The sequence below is a fragment of the Ranitomeya imitator genome, chromosome 2 (genome assembly GCF_032444005.1).
Source record: "Ranitomeya imitator isolate aRanImi1 chromosome 2, aRanImi1.pri, whole genome shotgun sequence".
NCBI lineage: Eukaryota > Metazoa > Chordata > Amphibia > Anura > Dendrobatidae > Ranitomeya > Ranitomeya imitator.
The window spans coordinates 334,848,223-334,875,595 of NC_091283.1; the positions used below are offsets into that span (position 1 = coordinate 334,848,223).

At 43.4% G+C, this 27,373-nt stretch overlaps 1 protein-coding gene across 2 annotated transcripts in view; it reads right to left on the minus strand.

The window, feature by feature from the left end:
• The window catches only part of LOC138663618 (oocyte zinc finger protein XlCOF22-like), a 30,680-nt gene extending 3,536 nt beyond the window's left edge, over positions 1-27,144 (minus strand). Inside the window, exons 1-6 of one of the 2 annotated variants that reach the window (XM_069749890.1) lie at positions 27,094-27,144; positions 9,648-9,797; positions 9,339-9,518; positions 9,133-9,256; positions 8,961-9,058; positions 8,311-8,401 (exon numbers count right to left, since the gene is read on the minus strand). In XM_069749890.1, the coding sequence (XP_069605991.1) occupies positions 8,311-8,401; positions 8,961-9,058; positions 9,133-9,256; positions 9,339-9,518; positions 9,648-9,797; positions 27,094-27,120 (670 nt within the window). In that variant the 5' untranslated portion in view covers positions 27,121-27,144. The remainder of the gene's footprint in view (positions 1-8,310; positions 8,402-8,960; positions 9,059-9,132; positions 9,257-9,338; positions 9,519-9,647; positions 9,798-27,093) is intronic. The other variant, XM_069749891.1, reaches the window with a different exon arrangement.
• Between the last annotated feature and the right edge of the window lie 229 nt (positions 27,145-27,373).

A 27,373-nucleotide genomic window follows, 5' to 3' on the forward strand; every position in this document is an offset into this window, starting at 1 on the left:
GTAGAGGACAGAACTGTAATGATGTATCTGAAGACGGCTGATATGCAAGCGTCCAGTATTTTTGGTTCAGTCGGTTGTGGACCCTTAGGTCTTTGGTCTAGCTTTAGGCAGTAATGGCCGTGTTGATATATGCTTTGCTCTTTTCCCTTGATCATTTTCCCTTCCCTTTCCACTATTCCATTCTCTTCCTTTCCCCTTCATATTCTTCCCCCTCCCTCTCCTCTCCTTTGATTACCCCTTCCTCCCCCTTTTTTCTTCTCCCTTTCCCTCCCCCTCTGGTGGTTCGGTTGTACTGGGTAATTTTGTGTATTTTCTTTGTCTCAGGGAAGTTCGCCGGGGAACATAGTGTGTTATACAGATATATTGTTTATCGAATCCGTCGGTATACGATTTATTTTGTTATATATTGTTTTGACTTTCTTCCTTTCTTCAGTGGAAAGGACACGACCCGTTAAGGGGTTATACGGTTGGTCCAAACCGTGATATTCGTGAAACGACTATACCCCATATCTTAAGTAAGAGTTTTTAATTTTCAGCTCCCCCAGGGGTACAATTTACTGCTACATTCCTTTTTTCTTCTATATTTGCCTACTCTTTTTCTTTTCTTTTTCTTCTAATTTGCTGCGTCTTGTTTTCTGCTCTCATCTCTCAGGTGGCAGGATAACCCCTTTTTGGGGCCTAACAGTTGGGTACTCGACGTTCTATTGAAAAATGGGTGTGACGGGGTGTACGGCAGAGCAAGAAGGGACAACAGGCCGAGGGATGATTCAACAGATTTATTATCAAGAACGCTGGAACAACACATGCAGGTAGATCTACAGAGTCCACAATTAGTCCAGTGGAACAGGTTCAGGGGCACCTGCCGATAATCCTTGTGCCAGGTAACAAAGCAATAGTCCACAATTAGTCCAAGGGATCCCAAAACAATCTCACGAACAACGAGATATGTCCTCAGCTCAAGTCTCGCCCCGTTCGCTTCCGCAGTCCCAGATGGACATGGGGTCTTGCCTCAGCTAAGAATCCCCACTCCTTCTCCTTCAAGGATCAACTCACATCTGATCTCAAAATAAGAATGGATTGTCTGAGCTCCTGGGATCCGCCCATGAAGGGGTAGGGGTTACACCTTCTATTCAATGGTTGGGTCCACCAGAAGATTCAAGACTGGTGGGCTCCAGGCAGTCTATGTAATATGTACATTTGACTAGCCACCTGCTGTGAGGAAGAATGGCTATTCCTCCACTAGTGATGTTGACAAAGCTTAATTACATTAGAGCTTAGGGCTGCAAGTATTGGGGGAAGGAGACATTGTTACAGGTGAACTCCCAGCCAAGAAAATACATAAATTACAGCTAATAGAAACCAGAGAACAGTTACATACATTAAATGGCATATTATTCAAATACAGGACAGGGCAAAAGTACATATCATGACAATGGGTTCCTTAAAATTTGGTTCCCTAAATGTACGGGGATTCAATACTCCCCAAAAACGAAGTCACGTACTTTCAGAAATGCACAAGCTAGGGGTTCAGATACTTTTTCTTCAAGAAACTCATTTTAGAACTGACCGGATACCAGTTGTCGGGGGTAGACTTTATGATAGATGGTCCCATAGTTCCAACCCCGATTCGAGGACAAAAGGTGTCTCAATAGCCTTTTGTAAGAATTTAAATATCACATTGATAGACACGGTCATAGATGAAGGGGGACGCTATATTTTTATGAAAGTTAAAGTTGCTGAACGGATCCTGACCCTAGTTAACTGGTATCTCCCGAACCGGGAACAGCCTAAGGTCCGCAAGTCTCTATTGTTGAAACTGTCTTCATTTGCGGAGGGCCAGGTTGTGATAGGTGGAAATTTTAACTTTGTCTTTGATCCCAAACTAGATACCTCCTCTGGTCGGGGGGCGGTCCCATCGAGAAAGGTGAGAGCCCTACAAAAATTCTTACTTAAACTACATCTGATAGATATCTGGAGAATCCTCAATCCTAGAGGTAAGGATTATACTTTCTATTCTACTCCACATAACTCCTACAGCAGAATTGACCTTTTTCTGGTCAGCAGGGGAGTCTTATCTTGGAGGCCTGATGCCAAAATTGGTAATATGGTTCAGTCGGATCATTGCCCTATTTTTCTGTCCTTGGAGATACCCAGGCTGGCTATGAAAAAATTCTCATGGAAATTGAATGGCAACCTTTTACGAGACACTACCTGTTTGAGTGATTTGAAATCTGACATTGCAGCGTTTGCCCATACTCATGCGACAGATCCCACACCTCAGGCAATTAAATGGGAAGCATTGAAGTGCGTCATGAGAGGCACCTTAATCAAACATGGGGCTAGAATCAAAAAACTCCAGACTGAGGAAATAGACGCTTTGCTGTCACAAATTCAGACCCTGGAAAGCAGGCATTCGAGGTCCTCTGAGACTTTGGTCGAGCTTACTACAAAAAGGCTTGAACTTAAAGGCCTGCTGGATAGACGGTTTATGGGTGACAAGGAAAGAACTAAAGGGTTTTTCTACAAAAGAGCTAATGTTTGTGGGCGCCCTCTAGCACGACTGCTTCATCCCAGATCGGGTCCCACCCTTATCTCATCACTCAAAAATGATAAGGGCCAACTGGTCCATAGTAATGAGGAGATCCTAGAGGTCTTTCAAAAGTTCTATAAATCCCTATACAACATTAGGGGCAGGTTCGCTGATTTGGATCCCACCACGTTGAAAAATAAAATTACATCTTATATGAATAGGATCAAGGTCCGGTCCCTTCTTGAGGCGGATTTGGCGGTCCTGGAAAAGGATGTAACCCCTGAGGAGCTGGCAGAAGCTGTTAAATCCACGTCCACCTCTAAATGTCCTGGGCCGGATGGGTTCACTCCCTTATTCTATAAATCCCTTCTATCTGACTTGCTTCCCCAAATGGTCCTCACCTTTAATGCGATTTCTGAGGAGAATAGTTTTACCCCCCAGTCCCTAGAGGCTCATATTTCTGTTCTGCCAAAGCCTAATAAAGATCCCCTGCTGGCCGGGAGTTATAGGCCAATCTCCCTGATCAACGTCGATGTAAAATTATTTGCTAAGGTATTGGCTGACAGATTGTCGGGACTTCTCCCATCTATTATTGACCTTGATCAGGTGGGCTTTGTCAGAGGCCGGGAGGCGCGGGACAGCATTATCAGGTCTCTTCTCCTTATCGAGAGGTCCAAGATGCAAAAGTCCCCTCTTTGTCTTCTGTCGATTGACGCAGAAAAGGCCTTTGATAGAGTCTATTGGGATTTTTTACGGGAGACCCTGACCCATATTGGCTTACAACCCAATTTCCTGGGGAAAATTATGTCATTATATTCAAAACCCTCAGGTCGTGTTAGAGTCAATGGATCTTTGTCCGATCGTTTTTATATCCAGAACGGTACTAGACAAGGCTGCCCGTTGTCGCCCCTTTTATATGTTTTAGTTATTGAGCATTTGGCTAAGGCTATCCGAGTTAATGACAGTATCTTAGGGATTCAGGTTGGAAACTCTAACCATAAAACGGCCCTATTTGCCGACGACATCCTCCTCTTCGTCTCTAACCCAGTCGTCTCTTTTTCTCTTTTCCAGTGCTTATGAAGGAGTTCGAATCCTTCGGGGATTTAAGTAACTTCAAGATTAATTACTCCAAAACTGAGGTCCTAAACATTTCTCTATCTTCTTCCGTGGTGGCTTCCTTGAAGCAGACCTTCCCCTTCAGATGGCAACAGGATCAGATTTCATATCTCGGGGTGAACCTCACCTCGGATCCTCTTCAATTATTTTCTTTGAACCATCAGGTCATTTTGAACAGGGTGGGATCCCTTCTGGAGTCTTACGGCCCATTGAGGCTGTCGTGGCTCGGTAGGATTCAGGTGGTTAAGATGGATATCCTGCCGAGATTTCTTTATATCTTTCAGGCGATTCCCATTTGGCCACATAAATCGTTTTTTATTAAAATACAGTCCTTGATTTCCCGTTTTATCTGGAAGGGGAAAACACCGAGTGAGTTACAAGGTTTTATCTAGGCCACGCCAGTTTGGTGGGGTTGGTCTACCCAACCTCCGAGACTATTGCAGGGCGGCTATATTAGTTCGCCTCTTGGACTGGAAATATAAAATTAAATTTAAAAAATGGGTAGAGTTGGAACAAGAATGGTCCGATTTGCCTCTTCATTATCTTCAGTGGATCCCAAAGCAATATGCTCTTCAATGGGGGAGATTTTCCTTCCTAACCTCAGAGGCTATGAGGGCATGGCACTGCAGTGGTGTGAAGGGGTCCGCTCCTGCTGGGGCGAGCCTTCTTACACCTATTTTTTGCAACCCGGCATTTCCTCCGGGCATTCACAGGAAAGCCTTCATGGGATGGAAATACGAGGATGACATACGGGTTGGTGATATCTTTCAGCGTGGCGAGATTCCCACCTTCTGTTCCCTGCAAACCCAATCTCCCTCCACTAAACTTCTATGGTGGGAGTACTTGCAGGTCCGGTCCTTCCTGGCCTCTTTGAATTTGCCAAGGGGTTCGAACTGTAGACTCTCTCCCTTGGAACTGTTGTTTGCCGGTGGTGACGCCCCGAGCAGGGGAATCTCTTCCCTCTACTCAATTTTTTCAACACCTGACTCTGACGCAAGGCTCTATTTCCAGTCTGCTTGGGAGAAGGATTTAGGGCGAATTCTGTCGGATGAGGAATGGGAGCGATGCTTCCTGATGAACCATAAACTCCCGAGTTCCAGTGAGGCCTCGGAGAAGGGGTATCAACTGCAATATAGGTGGTACCTCACTCCTGACAGATTACACAAATTTTCTTCCACAATTTCAAACTGCTGTTGGAGGTGTGGAAATGGCATTGGCTCCCTTTTGCATATCTGGTGGGGCTGCCCCTTGATTAGAACATTCTGGGACCAAGTGTTCAGAAATTATGGTTTGATCACAGGCAAGCACATCACCGGTACTCCGGAGATGGCATTGCTCTCCATGATTCCCAGTTCGGTGAGATCCCAAAAAAAGGACATCCTCAAATTTTGTCTAGCGGCTGCTAGAACGGTGATCCCCCGCCGATGGCGAGACCCGGTCCCCCCCGATATTGTGGAGTGGTTTTCAGAATTTGAAACCATCTTTAGGATGGAGGAAATTGATGCAGACCTTTCACAGACAAGGGTCTCCTTTTTAGGTATCTGGACTTTTGGATTCTATTTAAAGATTCTGCTCGTTTCCCTGACCTGTTTACCTGAATACACCTGTCTATTCTACAGTCGATTACTATGCTACTCTTCCTTTCTTTTCGTGTTCTCATTTTATATTTCTTTTCTTGAGCCCCACCTACTCGGGCTCCCCCTCTATTTCCTCTTCTTTCAATCTCCCCCCTGGGTGAGCTGTTCACCTTCCACCAGCTCGGTGTGATAGGTCTATACCATGATTTATCAGTTACTTTTATAATGATACTATTTGCGTGCATGTCTCGCTCTAGGGGACATGGGCGAACTGATTTTAGGTATGCTTTATTTTATTCACGGTAAGGAAAGTCCTCGCCTGTTGCGGAGGAAAGGAGTTATTGCTTATATGTTAAAGATACCGTAGTCATTCTAGAGGGTTTACTCCCTCTAATTTTTTTTTTTTTATTCTTTCTCTCTTTTATGTAAGATTTATGCAAGGTTTGTGAACGAGTGTTTTTTGTGTTACTCTTCTCGAATTGTATATTATAAGAAAAAGTACTTTGATCATTGACGTAGTTTTCAACTACTGTTTTTCTTGTAAAATTCTCTTCTCTTTAATAAAAATATATTTAACCACATAAAAATATTGAATTGTTCACCAAGACAATGACAGTCTAATTGAAAGCCTCACAGCATGAACCAGTGGAGCGTGGTGTTCAACTGTTTGTTCATTCTGCCTCCCAAACATGGAATAAAAAGCCACCAAACAATGTTATGTAGGTGAAAATTATACCAATAAAACTTCTACTCGTCTCAAGAAACATAGTAACATAGTAACATAGTTAGTAAGGCCGAAAAAAGACATTTGTCCATCCAGTTCAGCCTATATTCCATCATAATAAATCCCCAGATCTACGTCCTTCTACAGAACCTAATAATTGTATGATACAATATTGTTCTGCTCCAGGAAGACATCCAGGGCTTTCTTGAAATATAAGACACTACTAAGGTCCATCATCTGTCAATGGAAAAACAACATGGTTTCCATAAACCAATCCAGCAATATCCGCTCTCCCAAAGTCAAATTTCCACTCTCTTTTGTGTGTCCCATCTCCACTGGAATCTGCTCCTGCGGTGTCTGCTTCCATCACCAGTCAGCGCCTTATTTATTGTGCACGCATTGCTGGTAGTAGAGGAGACATCGAAACCAGAAGCTCTGGGTGGCGCTGACTCTATCCAGCCACCAAGATTAGGGTGTCTGAGACCAGTAGTACCATCCAGTCTGGCAGTATGGGTTTGTGTGCTGTCCAGCTGGAGCAATCTACTACCTGCTTAAGCCAACTGGAAAGCACCAAACTCTACTAAAGCTTGAAATATATTGCCAGAAACTGCCAGATACAGCCTTGTTTTCCTCTGGTTCAGTCCTCTGCTCAGCTCCCGGATTTTGTATTTGTTTCCTGTTGTGATCTCAGACCGCTTACTGCGTCTTCTCATTTTGTACTTTTTCTGCCCTCCTGGTTCTGACCCATCTATTTGACTATTACTCTTACCATCTGACACCAAAGAATAGCAGGTAACACGATGGCCCAAGCCTAGGGGTCCCTGTGTAAGTCCAGATCTATGTAGAGGGCTTAAAGGATGATGAGCAAGGGATCTGGAAAATGGAGTAGATAGAGCCAAGCCTTCTTGTAGTGGCCATATTTTGATCTGCCAGGTGATCACTAACAGTACTCCTAATACATTGTGTCTGCAAATTATTCCAGCAAGATCTGTGTTCAAATAGCTAAATGGCGCTCCTTCCTTTCTTAACCCTGCCATGTGCCCAGAAAGTAGTGTACAACCATATATAGGGTATTGTCGGATTCAAGAGATGTCGGAAAAAAAATTGTTAGGTCCATTGGTTTCCTATTATCTTGGTGAAAACTCTTTGGCTAATTAGAGTATGAAGCTTGGTTGCTATTGGCAATCTAAACAATCATAAGGGCCAATTTTTTCTGTCAGATGAGTTTCCACAAGAAATATTAGACATTCATAGAGAACTTTTTATAATAGAACAGAGCTGAGGTGTCTAAAACTTAGATCTCAGGCATTTGGAAGCGGTAATGGAGACCTTCTTTTAAAGGCTACTAGGTAGTTGCAGACTCACATAAGTGAGGCAGGCCGTTCCCACCATCATAAAACTACAATACAAAATGTACCTGTAAAAAAAGACATAGAATAAAAAAAATGTTATATCCCCAACAACAACATATGTCTGTAGGAAAGCTCCATCACTAAACCAGAGTTGCACTAATTTATGATGGACCATTGGAGCTACTGATTTCTGAAATTATTTATTGCTCCCCGTATCAGGAGAGATTGTGCAGTAATCTCAAATCCTTAGGATCGAAAACATAATGCAATTTATGACGTTGGCTGATTCCATGAACCCAAGGCTCGAGCCATGCCAACACATCTCCTTCAGGTGTGAAAAATGTATATTACAGCCATCAGCCACGCACAGCTAAGAGATATATTATGGCACAGGTGTAATATTTTATGTAGTTTATCACAATCCTGTTTGAAGTTCGTTGGTTTTAAAAGAAATTGAAAAGTCAAGATAAAAGGAAATCTGCTGTTATTGTACAGAAATTCACACTTGGCCCTCACTGCTCATTTAATGTTGTTGATCAAAAAAGTGAAGTTTGACCAGAAAGACTGGACCTGGTCTTGTAGGGACCATATGAGCACATTCAGCAGCACAGAAGGGAGAGAAGGTAGATTCATCCAAAAAGATATCAGGGTTCTAGGTAGCCAACAGCATCATTACCCTCCGTTTTCTTACAGGCCCATCATAATATTTTTCTTCAAGTGATTTTCTAACTTGTCAGCACATTCAACATACGCTGTCATTTGGCTTTGTAGTTTACAGGTCTGTATCTTCTAATTGAAGTAGGTGGATCTCCCAGGTTGTAAGTTCTATATAAAAGGGCTTTCAATGTCCAAACTCATTTGAATAGTTTGGCGGAGGAGAATGTTGTGGTCTAGAGGAAAACTGGTGACCGTACTATTCTGACACGGCCGGACTACATGACCGATAAAGCACTCACAGCAGGTGACTGAGAAGAATCTGTGACTTCTCTGCATTTATTGATCACTACTCACCTGGGTAGTCATATGTAAGAATCTCTTCTTTACACCGCTCATCACCCCTCACATATGTCTCTGTAGTATTAATATAGGTCAGATCTTCACCCTAAAAGAAATATTGTAAAAGTCACAGATAGATGGAGAAGTCACATCTATGATCAGCTCTAATCCTGCCATTTCCACCGTTCTCATTACACAAGTTCTAGGATGTGTTAAGAGAAGCATAGAGTCTAGATCACGTCAAGTAATTATTCTCGTCTACTCCTGCTTGGTCAGATCTTTTCTGGAATACTGTGTCCAGTTCTGGACACCACATTAAAAAAAAAACATTGAAACATTGAAAAGTGGGATCAAGTTCAGAGAAGAGCTACCAGGATGGTGAGCGTACTGCAAAAGGAACGGCTAAAGGATTTGGGAATGTTTATCTTGCAAAAAAGAAGGCTAAAAGGAGACTTAAAAACTGCCTACAAATATTTGAATGGATGTCACAGTGTAGAGGGATCATCCTTTTTCTAATTTACACATGGAAACCCGCGGAGCAATGGAAACTATGATTCTAAGTATAATAAATATAATACTGGTGGATAAAACAAGACTGGACACAAGACCTTCACAGCCATCTACACATTATAGGGGAGATCTCATGACACCTTCTCTCCATCTACCTGATGATCCTGAGGAACATTGTGATCTTCTTGTTTACAGTCCTGTGGAAGAAGAGGATGGGGACATCTCTCTGGTGTTGTCCTCTTAGTGGATAGAACTGGAGGAAACACATACAGGTACTAAATTTATGTAGATAATTATATTCCGTGTGCATTTAGTCCTGTCTATTACCTGGTGATGTGAGGGGCTGGGAAACCTTTATCATGACGTCCTTGTACAGATCTTTGTGTCCTTCTAAATAATCCCACTCCTCCATGGAGAAATAGACAGCGACATCCTGACACCTTATAGGAACCTGACACATACAATGATACCATCATCCCTCCATCCCTTTATAGCATTATTGTATAATGTCCCAGCATTCCCAGCAGTGTCACCTCGCCAGTCAGCAGCTCAATCATCTTGTAGGTGAGTTCTAGGATCTTCTGGTCATTCATGTCCTCATGTATCAGGGGTTGAGATGGAGGCCCAGTGATTGGGCTCTGGGGTCTTCCCCATCCCTCAGACACAGGGTCCTGACAGCGCTCACTAGAGGTCTTCTTCACTACTGTGTAATCCTAGTTATGGAGAGACACATTAATAAATCTCACTACAGACATTTCCAGAGTCCTCACCTCTCCCGTTCTGTCCATCTGTTATTCCCATAGATAAGAATGATGTAATGTGACGTCATCAGAATCTCTCACCTCTCCAGTAAGCCGGAAGAGGATCTCTAGGGTGAGGTGTATTATCCTCGCCGCCATCTTGTCCCTGTCCATATCCATCTTTGATGGATAAAACAGGAAAATTATCTTATATAAAAGATCTTCACTGAGAGGATCCGATATTGTAGAGACCTGAATGAGAAGAAGATGAGCCGATGTAATATCATAAAAATCCTGTGTAATTATACAATTACTGGAGATAATAAGGGAAACATATGAGGTTTATTATTTTACAGTATTTAGTTTTCTTCTTTACATCTACTAATAAAACCTTTATATTTTAAGCCACAGACAAGCAGTTTCTTCCTCGGAGTCGGCAGCTTAATACGTTTCTCGTAGACTCGTCTTCCATAATGCTAATTCTCGTCTCATTTACCGACATTAGCAATACTGCAGGAGATATTCATTACACGTGACAGGAGAAATAACTACTTCATGATGAGGACGACATCTTCATCTTCTACTATGGCTCTAGGAACATATTTGGCCAGAGTCCGTCACTGACTCCATCACCACCGGCCGTCTATATGAAGGTTTCCCGTCTTCCCCGCACTGTAATCTTCTATCACATGAGATCTCAGGTCTGATTCACACACAGAAGTTTGAGGCTTTTATAAAAGTTTTTTTATTTGCAGAAACACCGTGGACAGAAATGATCTGATCCCAAAGTCTCCATGTACAGTGTTTTATGGGGTTTATTTCTGGCCTTAGGCTTTTCTATATTACAGGAAAAACACCAGAAAAAAGTAGATATTAAAATAGAAAAAGGGAATAATATAAAAAAAAGTTTAACATTTGTCTTACATTTTTTTAAAACTCTTTTGGGCATCAGAACATACAGCTCTGGGAAAAATTTACAGACCACTTCAAAAGTTTCAGTTTGTCTGATTTTTCTTTTTATGGGTATATTTTTGAGTAAAATGTAAATTGCAATGCATTTTTTTGTTATTTTAATCATTTCTCATTTTCAGAAAATAAATGCAAAATTTGTTGCTTGGAACTTCGGAGACATGTTATCAGTAGTTTATAGAATAAAAGAACAATTTACATTTTACTCAAAAATCTACTATATAAAGCTGAATGTGTGTGTGTGTATATGTATGTCCAGGATTGGCATCTGCACCGTCGCAGCTACAGCCACAAAATTTTGCACAGTCACACGTCTGGACCCCGAGAGCGTCATAGGCTATATTGTGAGGCGAAATTTTAACCCCGCGCGTTCCAATTCGCCAAACAATTTTGCCCCTATCTACATAATGGGGAAAAAAGTGAAAGGAAAAGTATTGGAGGCGTCACAGCTACAGCAACAAAATTTTGCACAGTCACACGTCTGGACCCTGAGAGCGTCATAGGCTACGTTGTGAGGTGAAATTTTAACCCCGAGCTTTCCAATTCACCAAACAATTTTGCCCCTATCTACATAATGGGGAAAAAGTGAAATGAAAAGTGTTGGAGGCGTCGCAGCTACAGCCACAAAATTTTGCACAGTCACACGTCTGGACCCTGAGAGCGTCATAGGCTATGTTGTGAGGTGAAATTTTAACTCCGCGCTTTCCAATTCACCAAACTATTTTTCCCCTATCTACATAATGGGGAAAAGTGAAAGGAAAAGTGTTGGAGGCAAATTGACAGCTGCCAGATGTGAACAAGGGGGACTTAAAGAATGAGAGCGATGGCGCCAAAGAGTATATACCGTACAGTTGCTAAGGTGGGGCCCCGGAATGGGATACTCACCACACACGGGGATATGAACACACACACAAAATGCGCCACACACTACCACGTGCTTGAACACATATACCACCCTCAGCACACATTTCACCACACATACACCAACCTCGCCACATAAAAGTCGAAACACAAAAGTCGCCGCTCAAAACTCGCCACGCGCAAAACTCGCCACATGCAAAAATTAGGCTCACGCAAAACTCGCCACAAGTGCAAAACTCACCTCATGGAAAACTCGCCACATGCAAAACTTGCACACGCGGAAAAATTGCCACATGCACAAAATTTGCAACACATGCAAAAGTTGCCTCCCACAAAACTTGCACATACTCAAAAGGCACCACACATAAAACTCGCCACGCGCAAAACTCGCCATGCGCAAAACTTGCTGCACACAACCTGTCACATGCAACTCGACACACAAAAAGTTGCTACACGCATGTCGCCACACAAAACTCCTCTCACAAAAGTCACTACATGCATGTAGCCACATGCAACTCAACACACACAACTTGACACATGAAACTCGCCCTAAAACACACACAAGTCTGGTATTATCCTTCAAAAATAAAAATCTGATTAATAAGCAGACAAACTACAAGAGCAACAAATGTACCATATAGGAAATACGGCAGCTGTCAGTCACATGACCTGCCTATTATGTGTATGTGTGAGCTAATATATACTGCCAGGGGGAGGGCTTCCTGTTGGCTGGGGATTTATCAGGCTGCCAATTTATCTTACAAATACTGAGGTAAAAATACTGAGCAAATAACGTGTGAACGAGGTCTAATACAGGAGATCACACAGGTATATACTATATACAGGGGAGATGACACACAGATATATACTATATACAGGAGAGATGACACACAGGTATATACTATATAGAGGAGGAGATGACATACAGGTACATACTATATACAGGAGGAGATGACATACAGGTATATACTATATACAGGAGGAGATGACACACAGGTATATACTATATACAGGAGCAGATTACCTACAGGTATATACTATATACAGGAGGAGATGACACACAGGTATATGCTATATATAGAAGATGACATACAGGTATATACTATATACAGGAGGAGATGACACACAGATATATACTATATACAGGGGAGATGACACACAGGTATATACTATATACAGGAGGAGATGACATACAGGTATATACTATATATAGAAGGAGATGACATACAGGTATATACTATATATAGGAGGAGATGACATACAGGTATATACTATATATAGGAGGAGATGACATACAGGTATATACTATATACAGGAGCAGATTACCTACAGGTATATACTATATACAGGAGGAGATGACACACAGGTATATGCTATATATAGAAGATGACATACAGGTATATACTATATACAGGAGGAGATGACACACAGATATATACTATATACAGGGGAGATGACACACAGGTATATACTATATACAGGAGGAGATGACATACAGGTATATACTATATATAGAAGGAGATGACATACAGGTATATACTATATATAGGAGGAGATGACATACAGGTATATACTATATATAGGAGGAGATGACATACAGGTATATACTATATATAGGAGGAGATGACATACAGGTATATACAATATACAGGGGAGATGACACACAGCAGGTATATACTATATACAGGGGAGATGACATACAGGTATATACTATATACAGGAGATGACATACAGGTGTATACTATATATAAGGGAGATGACAAACATGTATATACTGAGGTGAAAATGAGAGGTGTGAGGTGAAAATGAAAAGGTGTGAGTGCAAAATGAGAGGAGTGAGGGAAAATAGTGGAGTGATCGGAAAATGACAGATGTGAGGTCGAAATGACAAGTGTTACGGGGGAATGAGAGGAGTGAGGGAGAAAATGAGAGGTGTGAGGGAGAAAATGAGAGATGTGAGGTGGAAAATTAAAGATGTGATTGGGAAAATGAGAGGCGTGATGGGAAAATAAGAGAAGTGAGGTGCTATAACTAACCACAGATATTTACTATGCCCAGGCAACGCCGGGCTCTTCAGCTAGTATACTTATAAAGAGAATAATCAGACAAACTGAATATTTAAACCACTCCCTGTTGTCAAAAGCAAACATGGCAATTAAGAAGGTGTTACAGAGTTCGGCTAAATGCCCCTCCTACCCCAAGTACTCAATAGTATGGGGCAGCCCAGTTACGATACTTATATGCCTAATAATGGTGTCTGGGCCTGCAATGTACGAAGGTCTATTAGGCCGGGCCAGAGGCAGCATCTAATAAGTTACCTTCTATTGCCCCCATACACATTAGAGTAAAATACATGAAAGCACTGATTTTGGGGGGTTTGGGCGACTATATAATGTATTTGGGTGCCTCCCGACAGATGATGTCATGGCAGAGAAGGATCTGGCATCCTGAATTTCAGAGGCTAGGCTGTTTGTTCTTCTTGTAGACAATCCTCCGCTAGAGGAGTCTGGGGGCAACTCTCTCATACAGACCACAGGAAAGCTGGAATATTTGTGTGTATGGGGGAGTCAGGAGAGATAGCCATCTGCCAAATAACCATTCAGCCAACACTTATCTCATGTGTATGGGGCCATTAGTATTACACTGACAGGCAGTGATGGTACACGGCTCTACAGTAGTACAGTGCATCACCCGAGCCATCAGAGGCTTGTATGTTGTATGATCACACTAATCAGAGTTGTTTAAAAAAAGATTAAAAAAGGTTTAAAGTGAAAAAAAAAAATCACAGTTTTGGCAAAAAGAAATATCCGTAACTATAGGGAAAACAGAGTCACTGTACAATGTTAGTTAAGTCTCGTCCATAACAACTTTATTATACTCTACTATCCTATACACAGTGGAGTAGATAGAAATCACAGCAATAGCTATAATTGGGCCCCCGAACTTAAAGGAAAAAGATATCTATATATATAATTGTCTAAGGGTTTTTCCGTCTGTTTGTCTGTCTGTCTGTCTGTCTGTCCTGGAAATCCTAGCTCTCTGATTGGTCGAGGCCGCCAGGCCTCGACCAATCAGAGACCGGCACAGCATCAACGTAGAAATCTTGCGTCTCTGATTGGTCGAGGCCGCTAGGCCTCGACCAATCAGCAACGGGCACAGCGACGATGATGTCATAAAGGACGTAGAAATCCCGCGTCTGATTGGTCGAGGCCGCCAGGCCTCGACCAATCAGCAACGGGCACAGTGACGATGATGTCATAATGGTTGCCATGGCGGCAATGATGTCATAAAGGTTGCCTCGACCAATCAGCAACAGGCACAGCGAGGATGATGTCATAATGGTTGCCATGGCGGCGATGATGTCATAAAGGTTGCCTCGACCAATCAGCAACGGGCACAGCGACGATGATGTCATAAAGGACGTAGACATCTCACGTTTCTGATTCAGCGACGGGCACAGTATCGACGTAGATGTCATAAAGGTTGCCTCGATCAATCAGCGACGGACACAGTCTGCCGCGAATTCTGGAATCATCATTGTCCATATATTACAGGGACATGCATATTCTAGAATACCCGATGCGTTAGAATCGGGCTACAATCTAGTATCAGATATATTTGTCAGAGTCATATTTCTAGGCTCAGAAGGCATATTGCCTTTGTCATTTTAAGTCTGCAAATAGACCAAAAGTCTGCATTTCTCACTTACTAATCCCTATCTGACTCATCATCAGAAAATATTCCCCCTAGTGACCCAAGTAACTCAGAATGAGGTCTCCCACACAGTATGATGGACCCCACAGAACCCACACAATACGATGGTCCAAACAGCACCTCACACAGTATTATGGTCACCACAGCCTGCTACACAATTTAAGGACCACCACTCAGGATGAAGTGGATTGCGGTATTATGGGAACATTATACTGTGTATGGGGGGGATGATGGTACTTTGGTGGCATTGTACTCTGTGTAGGGGGATAACGGTACTATGGGGACAGTATACTGTGTGGAAGAAAGACAGATATTTCTTACTGGTAATGTGTTTTTTCGTAACCCATGACTGCTCAATGAGAGAGGGGATCCGCCCTTCAAGGACAGGAAACCGTCAAGATAAAAAGGGTGGCTCCTCTCTCCGCATCAGTTGGTTTACAGAGCATAAGAGGAAACTCCCAGGTTAGTGTACACATAAATCATATACTCGTAATCCTATTCATTCTTGACTACCAACACCCAAATGAGTGCATGAACCAAAACAAATATCCATTAAACCTAAAAGAGTGATTAGAAAGGGAGTGAATATAAGGGAGCCATCATGGGTTATGAAAAAAACCATTACCGTTAAGTAATATCCGTGTTTTTCAGTCACCCTTGACATCACCACAAGAGAATTTCAGAGACTTATATTCTTAGGGAGGGACCACAGCCTGTAAAAACCCTTCTCCTGAATGTGAAGTCAGAGGAGGCAGACAGATCCAGCCTATAGTGTTTAAAGAACGTGGATGGAGAGGACCAAGTGGCCGCCTTACAAATCTGGTCGAGGGAGACATCTGCTTTCTCCTCCTAGGATGTCGCCACGGCTCTTGTAGAAAGGGATTTCAGACCTTCAGGAATGGGTGCTGGGATTAGAACAAAAAGATGGCAATACTATTTCCTAAGAGGAAATATGGAAAGAGGGAGGCATATCTAAAGAAGAATATAATACTGCCTGCAGAACCTGCAGGGCACGAATCATATTCTCTAAAGTTGACAATGAATTAAGGCTTGCAAGAGCCGTCAAAAGCAATAAAAAAGTATTTTTGGGATATGACAAAAGTAAAAGTCAAAGATGCTATAGGATTTTTACAGGATGAAAATAATGAAATTGTAAGAAAGGATGTTGAGAAGACTGAACTTTTAAATTCCTATTTTGCATCTGTTTTCTCTCAGAAAGAAAATGTAACAATAACTGATCTTCACTGTCCTTTTAAAGGAATAGAAGAATCCAGGATATTTACAAACAGAAAGATAGTGAGGAAACACTTAGCTAGCATAATTGAATCTAAGTCTTCAGGTCCAGATGAATTATACCCCAGAGTACAGAAGGAGATAGCAGAATAAATTTTTGAACCACTCTCCATAATCTTTGAAAATTCTTGGCGAACAGAAGACTGGAGAAGAGCAAATGTTGTTCCTATGTTCAAAAAGGGGAAGAAGGTGGACCCAGGGAACTATAGGCCGGTGAGTCTGACGTCTATACTAGGAAAGATCTTTGAACAAATTATTAAACAACATGTATGCAAGTACTTGGATAAGAATGAAGTGATTAAACGGAGTCAGCATGGGTTTGTAACTAATAAGTCATGTCAGACTAACTTAATTTCCTTCTATGACAGAATTACTGACTGGGTGGATCAGGGAAATGCTGTAGATATAGTATATCTTGACTTCAGCAAAGCATTTGAAAAAGTATCTCACACAATCCTTATTGAAAAATGACTAAGTATGGAATGGACAAGGCAACTGTTAGGTGGATTCATAAGTGGCTTAGGCTAGGTTCACATTTGCGTTCAGGAGGGCTGCGGATGGCTGCGTACTTCCTCCCTTCTTCCTCCCTGAAGCTCTGCTTATGCTCCACCTACTTCTTTATGCATCCTGTATACCTATCTTTAACATTGGATACGCAGCGACATGCGTTGTATGCGGATGCGTCCGAATGCTGTGCTTTCACGTGTGTGGCGACTGGCCAAAAATGCTAAATTTTGCATTTCCGGGCGCTCGCCGCACACGTCAAATCGCCACATATTAACGCATCCGCATACAACGCATATCCCTGCGTACCCAATGTTAAAGATAGGTACACAGGGAAACGCAGGACGCATACAGAAGTAGGCGGAGCTTCAGGAAGGAAGAAGGGAGGAAGTACACAGCCATCCGCAGCCCTCCTGAACGCAAATGTGAAACCAGCCTTAGTAATCGGACCCAAAAAGTGGTCGTAAATGGCTGCACATCCAGTTGGAAGAATGTTTCAAGTGGGGTACCACATGGCTTTGTCCTGGGCCCTGTATTGTTCAACATCTGTATCAATGATTTAGATGAAGGAATTGAGGGTAAATAGATTAAATTTGCTGATGACACAAAGCTAGGAGGGATAGCTAATACTAGAGGAGACAGAAAATTCAAAAAGACATAAATAAACTGGAGCAGTGGACAGCAATTAACAGAATGGTTTTTAATAGAGAAAAATGCAAAGTACTACATCTGGGCAATAAAAATGAAAAAAGCATATACAGAATGGGAGGAATAGGGCTAAGCAACAGCACATGTGAAAAAGACTTGGGTACACTAATAGATCACAGACTGAACATGAGTCACCAGTGTGATGCAGCATCCAAAAAGGCAAATACAATTCTGGGATGTATTAACAGAAGCATACAGTCTGGATCACCTGAAGTCATTATTGCCCTCTACTCCTCTTTGGTCATACCTCATCTTGAATACTGTGTCCAGTTTTGGGCACCACATTTTAAAAAAGACATCAACAAACTGGAGCAAGTTCAGAGGAGAGTGACCAGAATGGTGACTGGTCTGCAAACCATGTCCTATGAGGAATGTTTACAGGATTTGAGAATGTTTAGTTTGGCAAAAAGAACACAGAGGAGACTTCAAAGCTATCTACAAATCTCTCAAGGGCTGTCACATTGTAGAAGGATTATCTTTATTCTCATTTGCACAAGGAAAGACTAAAAGCAATGTGATGAAACTGAATGGGAGGAGAGACAGATTAGATACTAGAAAAAAACTTTTGACAGTTAGGGTGATCAATGAGTTGAACAGGCTGACACGAGAGGTGGTGAGTTCTCTTTCAATGGAAGTCTTCAAATAGAGGCTGGACAGACATCTGTCTGGGATGATTTAGTGAATCCTGCTTTGAGCAGGGGGTTGGACCAGATGACCCAGGAAGTCCCTTTCAACTCTACCATTCCATGATTCTATGATCCCTGTGGAATTTTGTAACCACCTTATTGAAGTGAGCTGGGTCTAACCTTAAAACCACCCTATCTTCCATGACCTGAGTGTAAGGAGGGTCTGCTGACAAAAATTGTATGTAACTTATTGTGCGGGCTAATGTAAGTGTCATCAGAAGAGTTGTTTTTAAACAGATTACTTTCTTTGAGATAGAGACTATGGCTCAAAGGGGCTCTCCGTTAATGCGATTAATACTAAATTCAGATCCCATGGAGGGGTTCTACAGGACGGAACCGACCTGGCTCTACCACAGGCCTTATTAAATCGGGAAACTCATCTATTACCCGTTAGGTCAGAATTATAAATAGCCCCTAGGACCGAGACCTGCAATTTAAGGGTGCTAACAGAAAGGCCAAGCTCTAGCCCCTTCTGGAGGACCTCCAGAACGGGACTTCTCCTTCTCGTTGCACCCCCAAAAAGGATAGGAACTTTCTCCAGGTCCTCTTGTAGATCTTAGTGTTCACCGGCTTCCTGCTATAAAGCAGGGTAGGAACTAACCTAGCCAAGAACCCTTTTCTTTCTAAAACTGACCTCTCAAATTACACGCTGTTAAATGCAGCCCAGACATCTGAGGATGTAGAAACGGCCCCTGGAATAGAAGATCCTGGTCCTCCGGAAGGACCGATGAATCCAAAACTGACATCTATAGCCATTAAAACCAAGGTCTCTCTGTGGCCAAAACGGGGCTATCAGGATAATTCTGGCTGTCTTTTCCGATTTTCCTCAAGACTGCCGGGATGAGGCACACCGGGGGAAGGCATAGAGTAGACTGGACGTCCATTCCATCCTGAAGGCATCTATTATGTAAGTGTTGTCTGCTGGACTCAGAGAACAGAACTTCCAGACCTTCCTGTTGTCCTGTGAGGTGAAAAGATCTATCTGGGGCAGACCCCACATGTCTACATCTGATTGAACACTGTATCCTTCTGGGACTATTCTCCCTGACTTAGCTGACCTTGGCTTAGGAGGTCGGCCTTGACATTCTCTGAACCTCTGATATGAGGGGCCGATAATGAGAGATGTTTTTCTGCCAGTAGAAACACCAACTCTGCAACTGACATTAACAACCAGGAACAAGTGCCCCCCTGGTGATTTATATAGGCTACTGTAGTCCGGTTGTCGGAGAGCATTCTCACATGGTGGCCCTGCAGAAAAGGTAACAGTCCTTTAATGCCTTTTCCACTGTGAGAAGCTCCCAGTTGTTCGATAAGAGTAACCTCTCCTCCTGCGACCAGGCCTCTTGTAGCCAGTGGACATCTAGGTGGGCTCCCCAGTGACTGAAACCCGTCGAGACTACTCTGGATATCTCGTTCACCCAGAAAACTCCCCTGGGTGTTGACTCGATCTCTAGCCACCAGCGGAGGGAGGGAATCACTAGAAGGTTTGGCTTGTCTTTCAACCCCCCCGCAAGACTGTCTCATTCTCCAAGACACACCACTGAAGACTTCGCGTGTGGTACTGGGCCCATTTGACAGCCAATATACAAGCGGTTAGAGATCCCAACAATGACGTTGCTCTTCTGAAAGACATTCTTGAACCTGCTACAGCTGATGAGATAAGGCTTTTGAGGTTTCTTTCCATTTCAGTTCCAAAATTAGTTTCGTAAATACACTGGTCAAAAAAATAAAGGGAACACTTAAACAACAGAATATAACTCCAAGTAAATCAAACTTATGTGAAGTCAATCTGTCCACTTAGGAAGCAACACTGTTTGACAATCAATTTCACATGCTCTTGTGCAAATGGAACAGACAACAGATGGAAATTATTGGCAATTATCAAGACACACTCAATAAAAGAGTGACTCTGCAGGTGGGGACCACAGACCACATCTCAGTACCAACGCTTTTTGGCTGATATTTTGGTCACTTTTGAATGTTGGTTGTGCTTTCACACTCGTGGTAGCATGAGATGGACTCTACAACCCACACAAGTGGCTCAGGTAGAGCAGCTCATCCAGGATGGCATATCAATGCGAGCTGTGGCAAGAAGGGTTGCTGTATCTGTCAGCGTAGTGTCCAGAGGCTGGAGGTGCTGCCAGGAGACAGGCCAGTACACCAAGAGACCTGGAGGGGGCCATAGGTGGGCAACAACCCAGCAGCAGTATAACCACTACCTCAGTCTTTGTGCAAGGAGGAACAGGAGGAGCACTGCCAGAGCCCTGCAAAATGACCTCCAGCAGGCCACAAATGTGCATGTGTCTGCACAAACGGTTAGAAACCGACTCCATGAGGATGGTCTGAGTGCCCGATGTCCACAGATGGGGTTGTGCTCACAGCCCAACACCGTGCAGGACACTTAGCATTTGCCACAGAACACCAGGATTGGCAAATTCGCCACTGGCACCCTTTGTTCTTCACAGATAAAAGCAGATTCACACTGAGCACATGTGACAGATGTCACAGAGTCTGGAGATGCCGTGGAGAGTGATCTGCTGCCTGCAACATCCTTCAGCATGACTGGTTTGGCTGTGGGTCAGTAATGGTGTGGGGTGGCATTTCTTTGGAGGGCCGTACAGCCCTCCATGTTCTAGCCTGACTGCCATTAGGTACCGAGATGAGATCCTCAGACCCCTTGTGAGACCATATGTTGGTGCGGTTGGCCCTGGGTTCCTCCTAATGCCGGACAATGCCAGACTTCATGTGGAAACTATTGGACTGGCCCACCCATGGCCATTGAAACTATGGACTGGCCCACCCATTCCCCAGACCTGAATCTGAGTGAATACATCTGGGACATCAAGTCTCGCACCAACCACCAGCGCCAAGTTGCACCACAGACTGTCCAGGAGTTGGCGGATGCTTTAGTCCAGGTCTGGGAGGAGATCCCTCAGGAGACCATCCCTGCCTCATCAAGAGCATGCCCAGGCGTTGTAAAGAGATCATACAGGCATGTGGAGGCCACACACACACTACTGAGCATCATTTCCTTGTCTTGAGGCATTTCCACTGAAGTTGGATCACCCTGTAACTTCATTTTCCACTTTTATTTTGATTATCATTCCAACTCCAGACCTCCGTGGGATATTAGTTGTGATTTGCGTTGATCATTTTTAGGTTTTATTGTTCTCAACACATTCCACTATGTAGTAAAGATTTACAACCGGAATATTTCATTCAGCAATATCTAAGATGTGGGATTTTAGTGTTCTCTTTATTTTTTGGAGCAGTGTATATGGGGGACGAGCCCAAAGGAAAGAGCCCTGTACTGGAAGTGTCTGATTTGTGACTGAATCTGTTCTGCCACTCTGAGGAATCTGCGATGTTGTTTGTAAATAGGTACATGATAATAGGCATCCTTGTGGTCCAGAACTGCCATGTAACAGCCTGGAAACAGGACCTTCACTGCTATTCTCACCAACATCATCATCTTGAATGATGGGACTACTAAGAACTTGTTTAATGCCTTTAAATTTATAATGGTCCTCAGAGATGCATCTGTTCTTTTAATCAGAAATAGGGGGTAGAACCCCTTCTTTCTTTCCCCTAGGTGAATTTCTTCCAGTATATTCTTCTCGCTGAGAGACAGGACCTCTATTACCAGCTCTAGTTGTTTGTGCGAAGATGGTTGTTCAGGAGTCTCCAAATATCTCTCATAGGGTGGAGTGTAGAATTTTAAATTCAGACCAACCTTCCTCAGGGGGACAAGGTTTATCGCCGAAACGTGCGTTGGGGAGGGCGCACGGACCCTGGATCTGGTCCACTCTTTTGCCCTGTTCTTTAGGTAAGGTATAATCATGATACTTACAATATTGGGCTCTTTTTAGTATCCATGTACGTTGATACTAAATATCAATATGTACTTATATTTTATAACATAGTGGTAATGATTTCTCAATCCACCTGGTATTGGTTATGAGTGGACTTTGACCCCGGCTCCGTGCGCTCTGTTTATGCTCTTTTCAGTGGTGTCCCTGTGCACCCTGTGGTGCTGAGCCACATCTGTTCTGTTGTTTATATGTATACATTTTTTCTTTTATACAATAAAGTTGATATTTATATAGTTATATTGGGTTTCTGATCGTTTTTGGGGTCTCTGTTGATCCATATTTTGGTTGGTCTGTAGTTGGTAGCGATTTACCCTTTAATATATATATAGATATTAGTCCCTATGGCATGGCATTTTCATTAATATCTTTTTGATTATATTATTTTGCTATGCATATTCTTGTCGTGTGCTTGTTTTCTAATTTTAAATTCAGGCCTGATCCTACGATGTGAAGGATGCAGGCACTGGAAGAAATTTTCTCCCAGGCCAGGAGGAAGAGAGAAAGCCTTCCCTCCACCAGGGAAACCGAGTCATTGGGATGTCTTTTTGGTCTCCGAGAAGGGCTTTCGGAAAAAGAAACTTCTCCTTTAGGCCGTCTCTCTGGTCTGTCCTGGTCCCTGAGTGGTTTCTTGTGGGAATAGTGACCCTTTTGAAAGGACCGCTGAAAGGATGGAAAGGTGCTCTAGGGAAACATTTTTTACTATACCCTGCTTTCTCGAGGATCTCGTCGAGGGCTGGACCAAATAGAAATTTTCCTTCACAGGTAAGAAAACAAAGCTTAATCTTTGCCTGAATGTCTCCTCGCCATCATTTTAGGCAGACCGCTCTGTGACCTGCATTGGACAGCATTCAGAAAAGAAAGACAGCGGGCACCGCTAAATTAAATTAATGTAATATCACCAGGGTGCGACAGTTGTACCCAAAAGCAGTAAATGTACAAAAGGAAGAAAAAGAAGGTACAAAAATAGTGCACTCAACCGGTAGCAATGTAGAAAATAGCTTTATCCCCAATTAAAGCTTTACCCCCAAATGGTGGGGGATCATTCATGCTGTCTTACATTGAATATTTGGTGAGTTTATATTATCCTCTTATTTCTCTAACAATATCACCACAACCTCTGGGTGACACTTGTTATACAGGCATTGCATGTAATGATCAGGATTCAGAGTTCATAATCATTTTGTAAGTAGCCTATGACCCCGCTGACTTGCACTAATTTTAGTCTATGCTTTATTCCTGAACAATAGTCATAGCTACATATTAACAGCTTATGGGTGGTTTAATCATGGTATAATATGCCTTCATCCATTATTTAATTATAGAGCATTATCAGTTAACATTTCTATCTTGATAGGCCATATTTTGGCTGCCATATGGTAATTTGAATCCTTGTGTTTGTTTTAAGTGTTTTTAAATGGTCTTGTTATGTATGTGCACTTTCTTTTGTTACCAATAAAGCTATTTTCTACATTGCTACCGGTTGAGTGCACCATTTTTGTACCTTTTTTCTTCCTTTTGTACATTTACTGCATTGGACAGCACGGCCGATCTAGCTGCTAATCTCACCGAGTCTGCCGGGATGGTTGGGACTGACGCCAGGTTGGTCTCCCTCGGTATTTGCTGCTCCAACTGGTTCTCCAATTTGTCCAGCCAAACCTTCAAGGACCTAGTTATGCATGTGGCTGCGATGGCCGGTCTCAGGGTCCCTGCTGAGGACTTCCAGTCCGCCTTAAAGAAGCTGGCAGTCTTCCTGTCCAATGGCTCTTTTAATGATCCCAAGTTCTCAAATGGTAGGGAATATCTCCTAGAAATCTTGGATACTGGCAAGTCCAACTTTGGGGCTTTATCCCACGGGGAGGATGCTTCCTCTTCAAAGGGGTTCTTCCTTTTAAGGGAGGCCAAACCTTGTCCCTTAGTATCAGGTGTTTTCCACTCTCTTTTAATGAGATACTGTACATGCTTGTTCACCGGGGAGGATGTCAATGGGACCAGGGATTCCCAGCCAGCCTCACATCTGGGTACTTGACCAGCTCCGGGCCCAGCGAGTCTGCTGGGGCGCTTGCTTCCTTCCCTCATGAGGACGTGACGGGTGACTTTTCTCTAGCTGCTGGGGTAACTCCTGTTGCTCTAGCTGACATGGTGGCTGTAGCTGCTCAGGCTATCGCTGAGCTTCCATCCTGACGCCACCATCTGCCTGCCGGCGGTCCCCCTTCATACATGGGACCGCAGATGGAGGAAGTCCTGCAGCCCCTACAGGTGAGGCTGCAGCGCTGCCTGCCTGCTATTCTTCACCCAGAACGCTGATGCGTCCAGACAGCATAGCATGGAGGCACCGTGCACCATTGCCCAACACATACCCACTCAGGGAGGGCACCCCACCAGGACCTCCGAGGCACTACCAAAACCTGGTGATGGCCGCAGCAGACCAATCCCCGACTGTCACAGGCATCTTCTATCTTCACCGTCGATCTTACTGCGGGTTTCCCATCAAGGGCAGGAAACCAACTGTTGTGGAGAGAGGAGCAGCCCTTCTTATCTTGAAGGTATCCTGTCCTTGAAGGGCAGATCCCCTCTCTCGTTGTGCTGTCATGGGTTACGAAAAAACACATTACCAGTAAGTAATATCCGTCTTTCCTCAACACAGTATACTGTTCCCATAGTACTGTTATCCCCCTACACAGAGTACAATGCTACCAAAGTACCATCATCCCCCCATACACAGTATAATGTTCCCACTGTACTGCAATCCCCTCCATACTGAGTGTCGCTCCTTAAATTGTGTAGCAGGCTGTAGTGACCATAATACTGTGAGGTGCTGTTTGGACCATCATATTGTTTGGGTTCTGTGGGGTCCATCATACTGTGTGGGAGACCTCATTCTGAGTTACCTGGGTCACTAGGGGGAACATTTTCTGGTGATGAGTCAGATAGGGATTAGTAAGTGAAAAATGCAGACTTTTGGTCTAACTATTTGCAGACTTAAATTGACAAAGGCAATATGCCTTCTTAGTCTAGAGATATGACTCCAACATATATATATCTGTATATCTTTTTCCTTTTCTTGAAAAATGACTGTGGGAGCATTATACTATGCATGGTGGAATGGTGGTATTGTGGGAATATTATACTGTGTGGAGGGAATGGTGGTACTGTAAGAAGATTTTACGGTGTGTCGTGGATTTGTGGTACTATGAGGACATTATACTGTGTGTGGTGATGATGGTACTGAGGAAACATTATACTGTGTGTGGGGGAATGGCATTGCCATGGGAACATTATACTGTGTGTGGTGGGATGATGGTACTGTGGAAATATTATACTATGTGGAGGGAATGGTGGTACTGTAAGAAGATTATACTGTGTGTGGTTGATTTGTCATACTATGAGAACATCATACTGTGAGAGTGGGTGGCGGGACCATGGAAATATCTTTTCTGTGAGATGTCAGCACTGTTTGAACATTATACTGTGTGAATGATGTCATACATACTGCATAAGGGATTTTAAAAAGGCGTGCCATAGGAAGCGGGAATTCTCAGAAATGTGCGGCATTTGTACAAAAAGACGACAATTTGCCCTCCGGGCTTGACCCTGAGGAATCAATGGGTAGAGGGAGAGTTTCGCCAAGGAAGATTCTAGATGACACCTTGATGATGCAGTTTCTTGATATAAAATGCCAGTACAAAAAAGAAGCAAATTTGACGGCAAGCAAAGAATGAGCAGGACGTGTGTCAGGGAAGAAACTGAGGCCGAGGTACCAGGCCGTGGTAAAGTGCCCGAGGAAGCGGGTTGTGGCATGCAAAGAAGCTGAACCCAGGCAGCACCAGATGAGTCCCAGAATCCAGGCTACGCCAGCCAAGTCATGAGAACCAGACATGCGCCAGTCAAGACCCGGAGTCCAGACCACCCCAGGCAACAGCTGAGTCAAAGCCCTCACTACTTCAGGTACGAGAGATGTCCGCCATTAGTCAAACACTGAAGATCTGAGAGGAGATTCTGCTCAAGAGTCTACGCCTGCAGTGAAGAGCAAGAGGCGCGAGTAATCTGGACCGCTGCTTCCAGCACTGACGTACAGTAAAGGGGTTGGTCTGAGATAGTACAACAGTCAGGACAGGTGCAGGTTGAACTGAAGGCAGTTCAGCGAGCCTTAATAGACTTTGTCAGGAGAATCAGAGATCTCAACTATGACCTGTGTTGCAGAAAAGCAGTATTGATGCCTATATGTTTTGGGACCATCACCTTTGTCAGTAGCTAAGGTAGCATATGGTTAGAGGCTTCTGTTACAGTGATAGTGAGCCGGAGAATTTATTGTATTTATGATATTGTATATTTCACCTCGTAATCACCCTGTTTTGCATTATTCACTGTTGCCATAGTGATCACAATTCTGTCACGTCAGGGAACTAAATAATGATATTGGTTACTTCTGCCTTGTGCTTGTGTGTTGTATCAGGTCACTCAATACAGGGACATAATGGGGGCATTACACTGTGTGGGGGGGATGCGGTCTGTGGGAACATTACACTGTGTGTAGGGGATGGCAGTACTGTGGGAATATTACACTGTGTGGGGGGGGGATGACGGTACTGTGGGAACATTATATTGTGTGGGGGAGGATGGCGATAATGTGGGATCATTATACTGTGTGGGGTGATGGCGGTACAGTGGGAACATTATACTGTGTGGAGGGCACCATACATATTGCATAAGGAGCATTATGGGAGCATTACACTGTGTTGCCAAGAAAGGGGCCCTGTACTATGAGAACAATACGTTTCCTCACTTCCTGTCTTCCATAGTTGGGTCGTATGTATCTATTACAGGAAACAGAACAAAAACGTTATGATTCTTTTAAAGTGGCAACAAAACCCCCAAAAGAGTCTCAGTGTTGAAGGGGTTAATGTCCCTCGCACCCAGTAATGGGGAATCTCCAGCACCTACCTCCACCTGCAGAGCCGCACACCACATATATGGTAAATCTGTGCGCACAGGACCTGTGATGAGGTCACAGGAGGGGAGGAGTCAGGGGTCACATGATCAGGGGCCTCAGTGAATGATATCCGCAGTGTAGACCCTACATGGAAACTTCTCAGTCAGTGACATTTCCGCCATTATTTCCCCTCACTACTGGCACAATTACCCCGCGCCGCCTTTTCTACACAGTGTTATGTGTGGAATGTAACGTGTGATTTCTCTGCTTGGAGACAAATAGACCCCACAC